Source organism: Benincasa hispida, chromosome 2 (genome assembly GCF_027475165.1).
Source record: "Benincasa hispida cultivar pf3 chromosome 2, pf3_genome.v1.1, whole genome shotgun sequence".
Taxonomy (NCBI): domain Eukaryota; kingdom Viridiplantae; phylum Streptophyta; class Magnoliopsida; order Cucurbitales; family Cucurbitaceae; genus Benincasa; species Benincasa hispida.
The window spans coordinates 7922224-7939915 of record NC_143479.1 but is presented as its reverse complement, the minus strand read 5'-3'; the positions used below and the strand labels follow the sequence as shown (position 1 = coordinate 7939915).

At 32.6% G+C, this 17692-nt stretch overlaps 2 protein-coding genes across 4 annotated transcripts; one reads left to right on the top strand and one right to left on the bottom strand.

Moving 5' to 3' along the window:
• Nucleotides 1-1254: 1254 nt before the first annotated feature.
• Nucleotides 1255-6620, bottom strand: LOC120070579 (ABC transporter A family member 2). Of its 2 annotated transcripts, none has more exons than XM_039022371.2 (16): nucleotides 6152-6620; nucleotides 5401-5632; nucleotides 5118-5287; nucleotides 4841-5026; nucleotides 4632-4727; nucleotides 4348-4548; nucleotides 4080-4239; nucleotides 3752-3984; nucleotides 3374-3491; nucleotides 3208-3284; nucleotides 3028-3117; nucleotides 2761-2904; nucleotides 2370-2678; nucleotides 2202-2282; nucleotides 1895-2074; nucleotides 1255-1745 (listed from the first exon to the last, which is right to left on the bottom strand). In XM_039022371.2, the coding sequence occupies exons 1-16, from the start codon at nucleotides 6518-6520 to the stop codon at nucleotides 1464-1466; spliced, it is 2928 nt and encodes a 975-aa protein (XP_038878299.1). In that variant the 5' UTR covers nucleotides 6521-6620; the 3' UTR covers nucleotides 1255-1463. The 2 variants fall into 2 exon arrangements, with proteins under 2 accessions (XP_038878299.1, XP_090166631.1); XM_090310505.1 differs by having other exon boundaries at nucleotides 6157-6620.
• Nucleotides 6621-13156: 6536 nt separating this feature from the next.
• Nucleotides 13157-17692, top strand: LOC120070612 (ABC transporter A family member 7-like). Of its 2 annotated transcripts, XM_090311417.1 has the most exons (15): nucleotides 13157-13432; nucleotides 13681-14062; nucleotides 14163-14242; nucleotides 14325-14469; nucleotides 14742-14861; nucleotides 14961-15085; nucleotides 15374-15532; nucleotides 15697-15859; nucleotides 15945-16070; nucleotides 16164-16247; nucleotides 16365-16726; nucleotides 16916-17116; nucleotides 17238-17330; nucleotides 17432-17516; nucleotides 17624-17692. In XM_090311417.1, exons 1-14 carry the CDS (start codon nucleotides 13355-13357, stop codon nucleotides 17513-17515), a joined length of 2202 nt encoding a protein of 733 aa, XP_090167543.1. In that variant the 5' UTR covers nucleotides 13157-13354; the 3' UTR covers nucleotide 17516; nucleotides 17624-17692. The 2 variants fall into 2 exon arrangements, with proteins under 2 accessions (XP_090167543.1, XP_090167544.1); XM_090311418.1 differs by lacking the exons at nucleotides 17432-17516; nucleotides 17624-17692 and having other exon boundaries at nucleotides 17238-17351.

The following is a 17692-nucleotide window of genomic DNA, read 5'->3' as shown; positions in this document are numbered from 1 at the left end:
GTGAAACCTTGTTATTCTCTAAGATCCCAAGAATTTTATGCTTTGGTCTTCAAGACTTGGAAGATGAAGAAGTAGTAGAAAAAAGAAGAGAGATTTTGAGAGAAGTAGTAGGAGACTAGGATTCAAAATTCTCAATTCAAATATGTTACAAACATGGGTCATGAAGACCTATTTACCCTCTTCTCATAATCTTTCCTATTTCTACTCTAGTTCTAATTTAATTAAATAACTTTTATTTAATTAATTACTCCAATAATTAAATAACCATATATATTAAATCCAATTATATATATATATATATATATATATATTATATAATTATATATATTTATATATATATAAAATAAACTCACATTCACATGTTTATTTATTTCTACTTCTAAAAAATTAATTAATTAATCAATCAATTAAACGACTATATTAAATCATATTTAATATAGAATTAATCAACATATAATTACCACATATTTATATGCATACACTCTTTAATATTTGAATCTTATTCAAATCTTTTTCTCTCTAAATTATAGATCACATCTATAATTAATCATATTAAATTAATCTTAGAAGCTCCAATGATATAAGATTAATTAATTAAACTCTTTAACTAAATTAATCAATTTTCATTAGCTACCGGTCCCTCCACTAAGGACCGATGGCTGCACTCTTCGCACGGTAGATTTATTTTTGTGTCCACGGATATAACCAATCAATAGTGAATCAATCCTTCACAAATTGCTAGGTAAAAATATTGTTTTATACATCTAACTCCTTAAATCATAAAATAACCTTGGATCTTAGTTTATTGAATTGCATTAATGTAGTATAAACATTAATAAAATACCTCTTATTTTATTAGCTATATAATTTGTTTTTACAAACTACAAGATACACTTGATTTAAGACATTAACTTCAACAATAAATACTTTTTTACATTTATTTATAGATATTTTTTTGCATATAGTGTCCCCTGTATAAAATTTCTGGCTCCGCCACTACCCCTACTATCGGATGGTTATGCCTCCAACCCAATTGATGCCTTCGTATAAATACTATTTTGCCCTTGTATTAGCTTTTGTTCATTATTTTCACTATACTTAACTTTTATCCATTTTAATCCATTTTAGTGTTGAATTTGTATTAGAATATTGTGCATAGAGATAAACACCATTACTTCTAAAAGGTATAGAGATCAATGTAGACGTTAATTAAAGAAAGTACATGAAACAAAACTCAAAGCATAAACAGCAAAATGGTATTTGAACAAAATATATATATTATCTATGAAATGATACAGTGAATGATATTTATTCATACAGTAAATTTCAGTGAAAATAGTCGTGGATGATACAGCTCTAATGAATCGAGCTCAAAAAATTTCTACATCAAAACTAAACATTCAGTTATGATACATAAATTTGGAAAATATTTGAGAGAGGAAGCAGGAGAAAGAGCAGTAGATTCAGCGAGAATTGTAACGAGCAACTTGTTCAGGGTCATACACAATTCCATGAACTGGGCCTCCCTGCCCAAAACGACGTCTTTGTGAAGTTGATCTCAAAGAGAGGGATCTCAGGGAAGCCAGCGGCTGTATGTTAGGGGGCACTGGCATTTCGTCAGAGTGACCGGATATGCATAGAGTACCTGAATCATCTTGTTCCCAGTAAACTTCTACCATTATCCCGCTTGGATTCTCAGCGGTCTCTGTCCCTGGAATTCCCACAAATCTTGCTCCTACTGGTATCTGTAATGTCATAGTTTTGAATGCATCAGGAAAGAAGAGGCAGCCATTTACTTTGGAAAAGCAGTTCAAATAATGTTTCTAAAAGGCAAAGGCATTGACAGAACCAATCAAAACAAGCCCTAGTTTTTCCTGTTAGACTTTGGTTTTACCTCAACAGTGTGGCCAGATGTTGTTAGAGTCAGTGACACCATAGCTCCATCAGCTGCAGCACTTTCCAACTCTGCCTGTTTTGCAATGTTCAAGAAAACTTCTTCAAGGGTAGTAAGACTGAGTTGGACATCCGAAATTCCAAGCTCTCCCTTTCTCTCCTCAAGTTCATCAAAGAATTTCTGATCCACCATCATAAATTGTAAGCAATGTGATTGAAACAGGGTAACAACTAACAAACTTAATTCACAAAATCCTAAAAATAAATAAATAAATAATTTTTCAGAGAGTAGAAGTCAGAATGATTACCGTCAGAAGCTTTTCTCTGTCATGAGGGATGATGTAAGTTAGAAAAGATTTGTGCTCTTCCTTGGGTAGAATATCCAAGCGCTATCATCACGGCAATGGCAGGATTTCAGCTAAAAATTAAACATATATATAAGAGAAATTTAAGACCAGTTTGGTTTCTGAACATACAGATTTGAAGAACTGCTTAATTTCTTCATGGTGGGCAGGGGTATTCAGTACCCCATTAGGAGGCGGGGTCTGTCCACCGTTGCCATTGGCAAAACTAACATTTGCGACAAAGCCAGCACCAAATCTCGACTTCAACCTGATTGAGGTTCCAATGCAACGGAGCCTTCCCTTTGCCATGATTCCAATGCGGTCACTTAAGATGTCAGCTTCTTCCATAGAATGTGTTGTTAAAAGAATGGCACGTCCTCTCTTTGCACCCTCAATGATATCCCATACGTGCCTCCTTGTTATTGGATCCATCCCAGTTGTCTGCATTAAAGTTTAGAAAGTTTTTTAGTTCCTGCAAACATCACAGTTATCTCCATGGTTAATGATATTCCAGTTTGCATACCGGTTCATCTAAGATGACCAACTTTGGATCACCAATAAGAGCTATGGCAACACTTAATCGACGTTTCATTCCTCCGCTGTAACTCCCTGCTCTTGTCTTTGCAGACTGAGTGAGTCTTACTTCTTCCAATGACTTCTCAGCAATCTATTTGATTAAATGCACATCCATCCTTAGATAAGAATACTAAAACACATCTCTAAATTTATGCATGTAGCTGTAAAGTATCATTGATCTGATATAGCAGAACTTGTTTAGGTAATTGCGTACCGATTTTATTGAAGATGGTGGTAGGCCTTTTATTGTTGCAAAAAGATGGAGGTGTTCTTGTCCAGACAAGACATCCCACAGTATATCAAACTGTGACATGCACAAAATTCAAACAAACATAAATTTGTTCAGAGAGAGAATTTGTAGGAAAACATTGAGAAATTTTGCAAGATAAATCACCTGGGGACAGACACCAATAATTCTCCGAATGTTTTCCATGCCAACAGAGTCACGAACAGAATATCCATATATTAATGCTGTTAAGTAGTATATGACTCGGTAAAAAGTTCGCTTCAATCCAGTGATATTATTTCCAATAAATAGACTTTAATTGAGATCACATTACCATCTCCACCAGTCACTGGTGTTATCCCTGTCAAACAATTGATTGCTGTGGTTTTCCCAGCACCATTTGGTCCAAGAAGACAAAACAGTTGATCCTTAGCAAAGTTCACCCACAAGCCCTGAAATTTATTTTCAGTAGTATATTATTGAGACATTCCAACGGGGCACTATAAGTTTCATGTTCATCTGCTGATGCATGTGGAAATAGAAATTTATGTGTTACTGCAACCGCGTCATAAATTTCAAACCAGAAGCAAAAGAATATAAATACATCTTGCAAAAGATTATATGATGATGCTTTCTTATGTCTGGAAAGTTATGTTTCATTGTTTCTTGTTTAGTCTTCTGAGTCAACCAAAAAGTTGTAAGAGTTATTTACCCTGACAGCATGGTAAGGAGAGGTTTTCTTGCATTTACAGCAGCAACGGTTGACCTTCCAAGCTCCAGGATATGTCTTTGCCAGGCCACATATTTGAACCGCAACATTTGGATCCATTATTCCATCTGAAAGTTGTTGTTTTACCGTGTTTTCCTCTTCAAGAACATCTTCATCATCTGGAGTAATAGGCTCCAACACTGGAAGTGAACCCAAGCAACTACAGATTCCACCCTCTATGGAAACAAAATTTCTAGTTAAAACTTAAAACATATTTGAACTCAAGGAGAAAGCCATGAGTAGATAATTTGTGCTTTCCAAATTTGACTACCTTCAACTTTACTTCCTCCTTTTCCTGTCCAATATCCAGGCCTCAAAAAGTAAAATGCTGACTTTCTCACACCAGCGACATTTGGGATGATGTTGTCGAGGTAGATGGCCAAGAAAAACCATAAGAAGAATGTCCCCACAAGCCATAAATAAATATCATTCTGCCAGAATAAGAAATTAGAAAAAAAAAAAAGAAGGTCAAAGTCGAGGTCTTGTTATGTCTAGTGCATGGCCTAGTCAATTAATTCAGCAATAAATTGATAACATACTATAGTTATGACACACTCAGTATCATTTGGAGCACACTCTGTGCGTCTACTCCAACTGATTCCCGGATCTCCTGGGGTGGAAGTGGCATCGGAGAGCAAAGAAAGAGCTTTAGCAAGAAGATTAGGCGGGAACAAGGACCAGATGACTTGAAAAAATTTTGAGAAGTCAGTTGAATAAGGAAATCCAAATGCAGTGACAAGCTGTACGGAAAAATATGATCAGCCATCATGAAGTACTGAAGTTATTTAGTAGTTACATAGAATTTGTGCAAATGCATCATTACCTGAGTGAGAAATCCAACAATAAATATAAAGAATCCCACAGTAGTGGATGAAGACGACTTGCTTATAAAGGCTGATAACATAAAAGCAAATCCAACCTAACATAAGGAGTAATGGAAGAGGTTATAAATGATTAATTTTGTGGTAAAAAGACGTAAGGTTAGAAAAAGAAGAATGAATTCAAGGACAAAGAACCACTGCAAAACCGTACCATATTGAGTTGGAAGAGAAAGAAGACAAGAAACACGACCGCAAAGTTGTTTTTAGAGAAAAAGTCAAACTGAAACATCATTCCAAATAGAACAGTGAAAAGAGATGCAATGAGTGTGGTAATTCCTTCCCATGTGAGCCATGATAGCCAATATGCAGTATCATACAGACCCATCATCGTCATTGCCTGGATATAAGTTGAGAGGGAAAGGTGTTGTTAGATTCTAAGAGAGAATTAAGGATATGGTAAATGATAATAAATACTCCAGAATACAGACCTGGCGAAGTTTGAGTTCTTTTTCTGTGATCAAGGAACTAATTTGAAGTACAAAACCAAACATAGCAATGGCTAGGAAGAATGTTGGCCCAACAGTATTCACTGCAGAGAAATTGTCCACTGGAGGGTGTGCAAATTCCATGAAGTTGACAACCCAGCTAAAGTTGGGAACTGAATAGAAAAAAACAGAGAGATGTTAGTCAGATTATTATTCTAAGGAAGTGATGTATAAATTTCAGAAATACATGGATTTTGTAAATCAAGCATTGATTTAAGCTCATTACCCCCAATCAAAGATCGTGCAATTTCACGTTCTGCAGCTATCTGGAGCGGAATTTGAAATTTAAAAGTGGGGTCTTCATAGTGGCCTCTCCTTGCCACAGCAGTAGAATTAGTTTGTATACCATAACTAATCACAGTCCCATTTCTTTCAGTGAAATGCAAGGCACCAGGGCAAGTCATAGGGTTGTTAAAAAGCCATTTATCAACTTCAGCAGGTGTACCAAAAGATAGAACCTATCATTTGGCCATGTATAAAAAGTCAATCAAAATGTTAATTCTCTTTGTGAGAATTCCCATTTACTGCAGATAGTATAACTATTTTCAGATGCTGGAAAAAACCATATGACATTGAGTTAGAAAGTTTCAAATCTCGCTGATTCTCTACAATACATCAAACAAATGTATAATTAAAATAAGCTAAAAGATCGTCTCTCATTCATAATCCCAGCGCCAATTTCAGCTAACCGAAACACCATGACAGTTTATATTTATAATTATTAAGATAATTCTACTTCCAATAAGGAAGCAGGGCATCATGAGATAAACTGTAAGTCTTCTTCTCATTTTATAAGGTTTAAAATCAGGGTATTCCCGAAACCCCCAATTTTCATTAACCCCTAGGCGTCCAAACTACCCAACGTAGTCAAGCAAAGATCCCGAAAGACAACTCGCAAATTAAAAACCCAATTGATCATCGATAACCGTAGGCTAAGTCAAGAGTGATTATAAGAACTCGAAATTTCAAACACAAACCTTACTCGGAGGAATTCGTCGGCCGGGATTATTGGCCATGATAGCGCCGACAATGCTGCGAACCTTGGGGCTCGAACTTCCACTATACACAAAGTCATAACAAGGAAGCTTTATGTAGTACTTGTCCTCACAAGGTGGAATTGAAGGGTTAGCCTGAAGTTCAGGATTGCGAACATCGTTCAGAGCAGTAGAGGTGCTAAAGCGAGCCTCAATGGCTTTCTGAATACAGAAAATGAGGAAGATGAAAAAGAGTGAAGAAAATAGCTGGAGAAATGTAGCCCTCTTGCTCCGCCATGAAAGTAAGAGATTCTTCTTGAACAACGCTCGGTATTGCTGAAGAAGAAGCGGAAATCCGCTTCTTAATTCCATGATTCTTCAAAATTTTTGGTCTTCCCTTTTGTTCAAGCTCTCTTTGTTTGCTTTGGATTTGTATATTACAAGTATCGAATCAAGGAAGCCGCTGAAATTCAGTTATAAAACGGTTCGGGTTATATAAAAGGTTGACGGAGGCGATGATTGGGTTTCAAAATTGGTCCTGGCATTCATTTTATTTACGAAATGTGCCATTGGTTTTCTTTTTTTCTTTTTCTTATTTATTTATTTATTTTTTTGGCCCGTAGAGGAAAATTCTTTTTTGTCTAATTTTACACATTTTTGGAAATATCAAATTTTGACCAAAGAAGGAATCTTCCTGGAAATAAGTTGACAAAATTCCGTTGAAGCTTCTATTCAACTATTGCTCAATTCCGCTTTTGCCCCTTCCATGTCTACAATTAAAGTATATAAAAAGAAAATTAATACAGTAATACTTTCCTTAGAGAAATGTGATTGAAATTTGAATCATCAACGATGACCATGAAAAAACTGGTTATATCCTTTCATATCATTGCCTCCAAACATCTGTGGTACGAATTTGGAATCAGTATCTAATCAGTATCCAAATTCGGAGAAATTTCTAGTTTCCGTTGTGCGATTGGCTACATGAATTTCCCGCGTTGTTCTTATTGGCATTCTCATTTATATTAATGTCAACGACGCTATTTTGAAGAAAAATAATAAATAATAAATAAATGTCAACCACGCTATGACAAGAGTTCGCGGTATGAAGTGGTTGAATTTAGATTGTTAGGGTAAATATCAATTTAAATTTTAAATTTTGAATTTTTGAGCTCGTATCCATTTAAACTTCAAATTAATAATTGTATCAATTTAAATTCTGAAATTTTATAATTATATCAACTTAAATCTTCTATTATGTTTTATTTGGATACATTAATGAATGTTCAAAGTTTAAATTGATATATTTATGAAAGTTTAGTGTTTAAGTCGATACATTTAGGAAAGTTCAGGGTTTAAATTGATAGAATTGTTAGTTTGGGGTTTAAATTTATACAAATCCCAAAATTCATGGTTTAAATTATACAACCCCCAAAGTCCCCAAAGTTTAAGGTTTAAATTGATATACTTCTTAGTTTAGAGTTTAAATTGATACAATCTTCAAAATTGGGGTATAAATTGATATTTGCCAAAAATATAATAGGTTCTATCATTAAATTTTGAGTTTAATTTGGTTTCAATTTAGTTTCTAGATTTTAAGAATATTTACACTTTAAAATTTGATTGTACCAAATACTCTTTTAGTCTTTAATGTTAATATTTATTAATTAATTTAAAATAATTGTAATTAAATAAGTATTATTTTTCATTGCCATTAAAGTTAGATTTAAAATTTTATTACACGATTATTCTAAATTAATTAATATTCATTGATGTCCATAATTGAAAAGTAGTATTTAATGTAAAAAACGAGTTTAAAATTATGTAAGAACTTAAGATCTAGGAACTAAATTGAAACAAAACTCAAATTTCAAAAGTAAAATTGAAACATATTTTGAAACTTGAGAATTAAATTAAAACTAAACTCAAAACCTAAAGACTATTAAACAATATTATGAAACCTAAAAATCAAATGAAAATTAAATAAAAAATCTATTAATTAAAAGATATTTTATTTATTTATTTATTTTTTAAATGATAATCGATATCTTATTCATTGACTTATCTTCGTATTAATTATTTTATTTTATACTTACCTACTAAGTTTAAAGATACAAACATAATGTGGTTTAATTATTGGTTAGCTAATTAAATTGACATTTTAGTTTCTATGCTTCACTACTTGTTTGTATTTTAGTTTAACTTTTGACTTTTTAGTTTAGACTGATTCCAGCCAAAACTAAAATAAATAACTCTAGGCTAAATTATAAAAAAAATATCCATAAACTTTTTATTTTGTATAAAATATAGGGGTCTTTTAAAAATAAAAAATATCTAAAAATATTTAGACTTTATAATAAAAAGTTTTAAAAATACAAAACGCTTTTAGAACTTTTGCTATAAAGTATAAATATTTTTGAGTTTTTTCTATGGATAAGAATTTCCCTAAACTATTTTCATAAGTTTCAAAAGTTTCAAAAATACTATAAACTTTTTAAAAAAGTTTTAAAAAAATACTCTTAGTTAGTTTTAGATGAAAATTGTTAAAGTTTTGTTTAAAAAATATTTCATAACTTTCAAAAGTTTCAAAAATACAATTAAAATTTTAAAAAAGGAATTCAAAAATACTCTCACCGTTAGTATATAAACAAAAATTATTAATACCTCATTGCAAAAGTAAGTCTAATTTTTGTAAATAAAAGTTTAAAAATGTTCCGACCGTTAGTATGATGATCAATTTGTTTGAAGTTTTCTTGAATTTGAAAAGAACCAATTTTAAAATAAAGTTATATAAATATCATCATTTTTCATATAGATACTCTCATTATTCTCATGTGTTTCCAATTCTTACATCATAACAACCAAAATAAAAACTAAACTGATAAGTTAAAACATAAACTCTTACAAAATTACAAAATCAAAATTATCTCCCTTATAACTACCAAGTGATAAACAGTATGAAAAATTTATTTGACTATTAATATGCAATCAACATTTAAGTCTTAAAATATCTTGATGCTTTCATTATTCTCTTTATTCTTGTTATAGCTCATTTACCTTAAATGAAGTATGCATTTTTATTTATTTATTACTTTTTAGATAAACAAAAGTCAAACAGTTAACAAAGAGAGTAAGGAGAGTATTGAAGAAGAGATGGATAGAGAAGTGAGACGGTATCAATTATTCATGTTCATATAACAGTAATGATTTTTTCTTTTTTTAAACTTATTTTAAGTTTAAGGGTATTTTTGAAACTTTTAAAAGTTTGTGGATATTTTGGATATAAAATACTAACGGTTTCCATCTAAAACTAATGATAAAGATATTTTTCTAAACATAAGGACATTTTTTACACTTAAAAAAATTTAAGAGTATTTTTTTTAACACAAAATACAAAATTTGGGGACATTTTGTATACTTTAGTCATAACTTTATGCGTTGGCTACTTAAAGGTTTAGGTAACATGTGTTTGAATTGTATATATTAACTCCACGTTATTAAGAAAAACATTTGAATATTATTTTGCGTGGAATTATATTTTATGATATAAGTAAAAGTATATAAATTAAATTTAGAGTTATTTTCAAATATAGAAAAATGAGTCGATTATAATATGTATATATATATATATATATAATCAACCGAAATTTATGAATATAAATACCTCAAATCAAGTGGTGAGGATTCAAATCTCACTGGATTTATTTGCTAAAAAATGATAGCCAAGTAATAAAATGCCAATGTCCCATTTGCATACTTGGAAGTGAAATATTGCCAACCAAACTCGTGAGTGAACTAAAGCAATTATGAATTTGGATAACGATTTGATTCTATTTTTTTTATTTTTAAAAAATCAAACTTATAAATATTATTTTTTAAAATTTATTCTTATTTTTAAAATTTGACTAAGAGTACACTTTTTCTTTAAAAATGTGAAAACCATAATTAGAAACATGAAAGAGAACAATTTTAAAAAAGACAACTAAAAATGATATCATTATCAAACTACACCAAACATTTTAGATTTTTTTATTTTTTATTTTATTTTAGCATATGGGTTATCAAAAAATATTAATTTTTTTTAATTAAAGTTTTAAAATATAGATTCTAATCTATGAAATTAATAAATATACACACACATATGTATGTATGTATATATATTAGAAGTAAAATATATTTATTAGAAGTAAAATAATAATAAAGATCAAAATGTTTTTCTTATTTCTTATTTAAAAATTATGGGTTTATAAGACTGTTTTACCGGGGTTTATCCCAAAACAATAGGAATTAATTTACTTATTAGAATATTGAATATAAACAAGTGGAATTTATAAAAGACATTGACAAGTAGTCCATGATGATATTTAATTAATTAGGTTATTGTTTGTATGATTAAATATAATGACGTTGGATCATGGACCATGGTGTTTGACTAAATCCACCATTTATATTGCTAAATTTGCTTTCATCCAGTAAACGATTTGATTATTAACTTATTTAAAGTAATAATTCATGTTTTCATTCTAAAATAAATAAATAAGCTAAATCATGTTTTCAACCTTATGTGCTCACCTCTTTAATTTTAATTTATTTTATTTCATTTTTCTATCATCACGAATTTTCAGTACAATTGGAACCAGTCCTAGCTCTAAAATGCTATCGTCTCCCAACGAAGTTTTCATTTTATTTGACTCATATTTTATTTTATTTGTCATTTTTTATTATTGTATAAATATCTTAAATCAAACTAACGTACTATTAGTCTAATTTAGACATCCATCATATTTGTCCAAAATGATCATTTATATTATAATAGGAAATAGTATAAAATTTAAATCTGCTCAAATTTCGATACAATATCTTTTTTTTTGTTGTCAAATTTTAGCAAAAAAAAAAAAAAAAATACCAGACTTCTAAGTGACAATGACGATAAATTTGTAATTTAGAGGAGAGAAGACATGCAAAACAAAGAAAAAAGATTATGATGCCAAAGTCGATATGAGAACTGTAGAATAGAGAAGTCAGAAGTTTGATTACCTTATATAGAGATATGATGGTCTATTTCTGAATGATTGTATCCTAAGATCAAATCTCATATTATCTTCATTATGCTTTTATTCTGTTAAGCCAAAATATAAATCCATTCCTCAACATTAGCTCCTATTCCTAAGTAGTGGTAAATCCAGAAATTTTGTTGATAGGGACCTTTATACAATTTAGTAAAAATATGAATTTAATGAGTTGAACTTGAACCTAAATCTAAAAGGGGCTAGAAGGCAAATTTACCACTAAACTAGCTAGTGGTTTTAATATTATGTCAACTATATATATATATGTATATATATATATATAAAGAGCATAAAGTTGACAGGGGCTTGAGCCCCTCCTTGGTCCATAATAAATCCACCCCTGCTCCTAAATAATTTGGTTTTGTGGACCGTCTACCTGCTAGGTTGTGTGCATTGGTGCAAACTTAGGAGTATTGCTCTAAACTTTGTTGCATTTTTAGTTGTCTTGATCTTCTCATTATATAGTGTACCAACTTTATCGCACGAATGGTATAACCATATCGAACTTGGCTCCTCCAAGATCATTTTTGGATATTTGGCCATGCATGGAATGTCCATCGATCTACACCCTCCTTTTCTTTTTGAAGATTTAGGTATATTTGTGAGATACATCCACCACAACTTAAGAAGCATTGAGCGGGCAAATATTGGTACCGTGCCCATCCTATCTTGAGAGGCATGGATACTTGAACTTGGCTTTTCCTATAAATTTTGGGCAATCCCTATTTGACAAGCCTAATTGAGAGTGTTTATTAGATCATCATTGTATCTAATCAGTTCCTTGGTTTTTATCTTTCTGCACTTAAGCGGAGTTAACTTGTCTGTCTTCTACAACGAACTTCAACACATTTCTTTAGTCTGACTCAAGGTGTCTCTAGATTTTGGACTTTTATTTTGGTTAATTGATTGTAAGGTGGCCAGCTCCCAAGTTTTCACCAAATATTTTGAATTGCTTGAGCCCCAATTAGGTTTCTCACAATGAGTTTTCTCTTTTGTAAATGGTTTGGTCTCCTTTTGTGATTCTTTAGCTAGTTTCATAAGATCTTGCATCCGAATAATTGAAAATATCTGTATTGCTTCCAAAATACTTTGCAAGTATTCCTTTGTAAATCGTTCGTGATACCTCATTCAATAACTTGATATGTATGTAGAGTGATTATTGAATTTAAGCATATCATTATGGTAAAATTTATCTGGTACTTTTTGCAATTTTGTAGAGATCTTCTGGGTTGTTGCTTCGAATTTTTTTCATGTTGTAATTTTCTAACAATTTGTGTAGCTATTTTCAATTGCTTCAATCAAGATGTATTACACATGGTCTGTTACTTTAATCATATCCTTGTTTAAAGGTGTGATCTTCAAACCCACTTCTCAACGGTAATTTACATTATCTTATATTATATTGAATCTGACCTTTATTCTGTTAGGCCAAAATCCACTCCTCAATAGGAACAGTTACACTATAAAGTGAATTTATGAATATGATGGATTATTTTCCAGTGAAAAACTAGTTTAGAATGACATTTTTATCTACATATTCCCTATATATCCAATCTTCTTCCATTTTAATTGAATATTCATAATGACTAATCAGATTCAATAAACTAATTTATTTTAAATTAATATTTATATACGACTAATCAAATTCAATAACCTAATTATTCCAAAATAAGCAAAATATCCCGGCAGTCCACGTAGAAGTTTCAGTATTTATTTATATATATTTATAGTTTTCATACTACATTCGATCCGAGACGCGTCAGGGATACCTTGTTAATCCCCACCAAAGGGTAGTTTCGGTAGAGCGTGGGAAAGCTACAAAGTCTAGGCCGCCGGATAATACCATTTTCGAGAATCATATGAAGAGTGGGGGTATTATAGTCATTTGAGTTATACCTTTGACCACGGAAAAGGCATATAAGGGAAGGCCGTTTCTGCTGTCTGAAAGAGAACTAGCGAAACAGAGTTGCAAGAAGACGGAGACTAAAATAAAAGAAAAAGGAAAAAAGAAATTTTTTAAAAAAAGCTGTGGTTTTTAGTTTTATTCATCTGGGAAGTTTGAAATTGGGTTAAATTGTTAGAAAGACGAGAGCTTTGTGTATTTTGTTGCTGAAGTTCCTTGCTTTTTTGGGTAACAATGGCGGATCATTCTGTTGGTCCAGCCAGTTTCTGGACTCAAGCTAATGCTCTGCTCAGAAAGAACTTGACTTATCAGGTCTTTCTAATATCTCTTTACCTCATTTCTGTTCTTGATTTCTTTATGAAAGCCATTGAACTTAGATTCTGTGATGTGGGATTTCATTTTCATGCCCTTTAATCTAAGTTTGAATTTGTTGATATTTTTCTGGGTTTAACTCAATTCCTGAGATTGCCAAGCTTCAATTTTTATATGATGGGGGTTCAGCTAAGTAACTTTTGTATATTTTTTTTGGGACTAATTTCCCCCCTTTTTTTGCTCTTTAGAAACGCAACATGATGACGAATGTTCGGCTCATTTTGTTCCCATTCCTCTTGTGTTTGTTGCTTGTACTCATTCAATCATTGATCGACAATGAATTGGACAAGCCCAGATACAGATGTGGTTGTGCTTGTATTGATACTAATGGAGATGGTCGCTGTGAGGAAGTTTGTGGAGTTCAATTTTCAACTTTAGAACAAGCATCAAGTTGTCCAATTGAAAGCCCACCCGAATGGCCTCCTTTGTTGCAAATGCCAGCTCCCGAGTTTCGCGCTGTTAGAACCAATTTTAATCCATTTCTAGACTTACCAGACGAGTCGTGCAGGCAAATGGGGACCTGTCCTGCAACTGTTCTATTCACTGGAACTAATCAATCTCTTGGAGAAAGTATGTTCATGTACCTCTCTTTTGTGTATGCAGTTGAATTCGTCGTTGATCTTATTCATTTCTTCATGGATACTCAAATTTACTCTGTTTGTTTGGCTAGTTCTGGCTGGAAGCATGTTCACAAATTCATTCAATCTGAATTCCAACAATGTTTCGGATAGTATAGCTTTTAATGTGGTGGTAAGTGGTTAATTATTTTCCTTCTCTTTATACGATCTTGAACTTCTCAAGCTCAACCTTTTAGTTTTTTTCAAATTCCCAGGGCTCGAGCTCGATGACTGAAAATAACAATTTTCTAGAGCCAGCTTTTGCTTCAAACCAACCTTTGTATAATGTGCAACTTCAGTGCACAAGAAACTCTTCTCTGACTGTTCCTGTTTCTGTATTATCAGTTGAAAAACCTCAAGGTAAGAGTTTTTGTCTCATCATTTTAGATATATTTCTAAATTTTCTCTCATGGTTTGATCAGGTTGTAGGCAAAAACAGAACTTAAAGAAGACTGGATTCAAAGCCAATGCATAATGCTCATAACTAGACGCACTTATCACTCCAAACAATCACTATAATTATGGAGAAATTCACATAGACACGTGCAGACATATAAAAGATAAAATGAAGAAGAAAAGGAAGTGCTAATGATATAGTCCTATGTATTGAATGTTCCCTTTTTTGAGTGTAGAGGTTAGATGTGTTCAAGGCTTACATTTGTGGCGCAACAATGCTTCCGAGGTCAATGATGAGCTGTATAAGGGATTTCATAAAGGAAATTCAGAGGGGAAGATTAATGAAATCCTTGCAGGTTGATTTACTTGTTACCTATTGGGGCATTGATATAGTAGCTTCATTTTTCCCCCCTTTGGTTGTTATGTTAGAAATCACAGTTTTATTCTTTTTACAGGCTTTGATTTCTTAAACTCAAATGCAAATAACTTTAATGTGAGCGTTTGGTACAATTCAAGTTTTAAAAATGACTCTGGAAATCTTCCTCCTGCATTATTGCGTATTCCACGCTCGGTGAATCTGGTAGGGCCAGTCTACAATTTCCCTTCCTTATCTATATCATATTTATGGTCGTTTTTTTCTCGTTTGGTTTTAGTTTAAAATTAGAACCTAGAATTTTGTGTCACTAAATCTGGGATCTTTATCATGATTGTTCAACTGTCATAAATTTATATTTCTTGGCATTTCATCCATGAGTTTCAGATATACCTGTCAACTTTTGTCACCTATCTTGATCTTCAAATTCTTTCACAATTGATTAAGGTTGATTTCGTATGATAAGTAACACAAGTTCTTGTGATTGTTTTACAGGCAACCAATGCCTTCCTCAAACTTTTGCAAGGACCAGGTACAGAAATTCTTTTTGAGTTCGTCAAAGAAATGCCGAAGCCGGCATCAAAGCTCAGGCTCGATCTGTCTTCTTTGCTTGGCACTCTTTTCTTTACTTGGGTCGTTCTGCAGCTTTTCCCTGTAAGATTATTTGTATTCTGTTTGAGGCGACTTGAGATACATGTCCTTAATAGAATTGTTTTAACCACCACCCTTTAATACTTAGATTTTACAAATGTCCTTAATAAAATATGTTTCTATGTCTTTCAATTCTTTATGATGACTATGCCTGTTTGATGATCTAGGTTGTGTTGACATCTCTGGTTTATGAGAAACAACAGAAGCTGAGAATCATGATGAAAATGCATGGCCTTGGTGATGGGCCTTATTGGTTGATCTCTTATGCATATTTCCTTACAATATCTGCCATCTACATGCTATGTTTTGTGATATTTGGCTCAGTTATAGGTTACATTTTTGTCCTTTATCTACTCTTTAGAGTATTATTTTATTGCCGATTTTCTATCTGCTTAATATTTTGATATTCTTGCAGGGTTGAAATTTTTTACATTGAACGACTACAGCATCCAATTTGTGTTTTTTTTCCTCTATATAAACTTGCAAATTTCTTTGGCTTTTCTAACTGCAGCATGGTTTTCAAATGTCAAGACTACTGCAGGTATACACTTCAATCCTGTGATGGCTAATACATATTTACTTTACCTGAATAATTATCAAGGAAAGTATACTTACTGCATTAAATATCATACAGTCATTGGTTACATACTCGTATTCGGAACGGGGCTGTTAGGCGGCTTCCTTTTTCAGTTTTTCCTTGAAGACCCATCATTTCCAAGTAAGCTGAATTTGTGATGGTTATTGGTCAATATTTTGATTGAACATCTTGTTAAAACACTTGCTTCCTGTCTGCCAGTTCTATAAACTTATCATAAACTCATTGTCTGCCATGTAGATGCCTGGATTATAGTATTGGAGTTATTCCCTGGCTTTGCTCTGTATCGTGGATTATACGAGTTTGCACAGTATTCCTTCAATGGAAACTTTATGGGGACTGATGGAATGCGTTGGGGGAACCTGAGTGACGAATTTAACGGGATGCGAGATGTCATGATTATCATGGTTGTGGAGTGGTTCTTGGTATTTTTAGTTGCATATTATGTAGATCAAATTTCATCCTCTGGTGGTGGGAAAAGTCCTCTGTTTTTCTTGAGAAGGTTTCGGAAAAAGGCTGCCGCATCTTTTCGGTTGCCAAGTTTGCGGAAGCAAGGATCTAAAGTATTTGTTCAGATGGAACAGCCTGATGTCGTTCAAGAGGTAAAACAGCAATTCCTTGGCGGGAATTGATAAATTAAGTCAGTTTCGAATTACAATCATAAGGTCAAAGACTAACATGTTGATCTAGTTGCTCCAATTAATCATCTGCTCAACTCTTATACATGATTTGATTTTGATGAATAATAGTTGGTTGATAACATTAACAAAAGCAATCTGTTGTTTCCATAGAGGGAGAAGGTCGAACAGTTATTACTTGAACCAGATGCGAGTCACGCCATTGTGTGTGACAACCTCAAAAAGGTCTATCCAGGAAGAGATGGAAATCCTGAGAAGTTTGCTGTTAAAGGGTTATCTCTTGCTGTTCCTCGAGGGGAATGCTTCGGCATGCTCGGTCCGAATGGTGCAGGAAAGACCTCATTTATCAGTATGGTAAGATTAAATCTTCAAGTGATCACAAAACACTTCTCTGTTTTATCTACAATTATCAAGTTCATCTAAGTTCTTCATATCACACATTTTTTTGTACTTATTATAGCTTGGATTAATGTAGATGATTGGCCTCACAAAACCAAGTGCTGGCACAGCTTACGTCCAAGGTATGGATATCCAGCACGATATGGATAGGATATATACCAGCATGGGGGTATGTCCACAGCATGAGTAAGCTCGATATCTCATGTGATCTGCATATTTGTCTCAGGATTCAACTTTAGAAGTACTTATTCTTTTTGTTCAATTATGTAGCCTGCTATGGGAACAACTCACAGGAAGAGAGCACTTACTCTTCTATGGAAGATTGAAGAATCTACGTGGTTCCACGCTAACTGAAGTAAGAGACGAACACCCTTATTTCGAAGTGGTCCTCAGTTAAAAGATCAAGAGGATCTTCAATAAAGCTTCTTGATGATTGTTCTTAACTTTATCTTACTGCCACAGGCAGTGGAAGAATCTTTAAAGGGTGTCAATCTATACCATGGAGGAATTGCAGACAAACAAGCTGGGAAG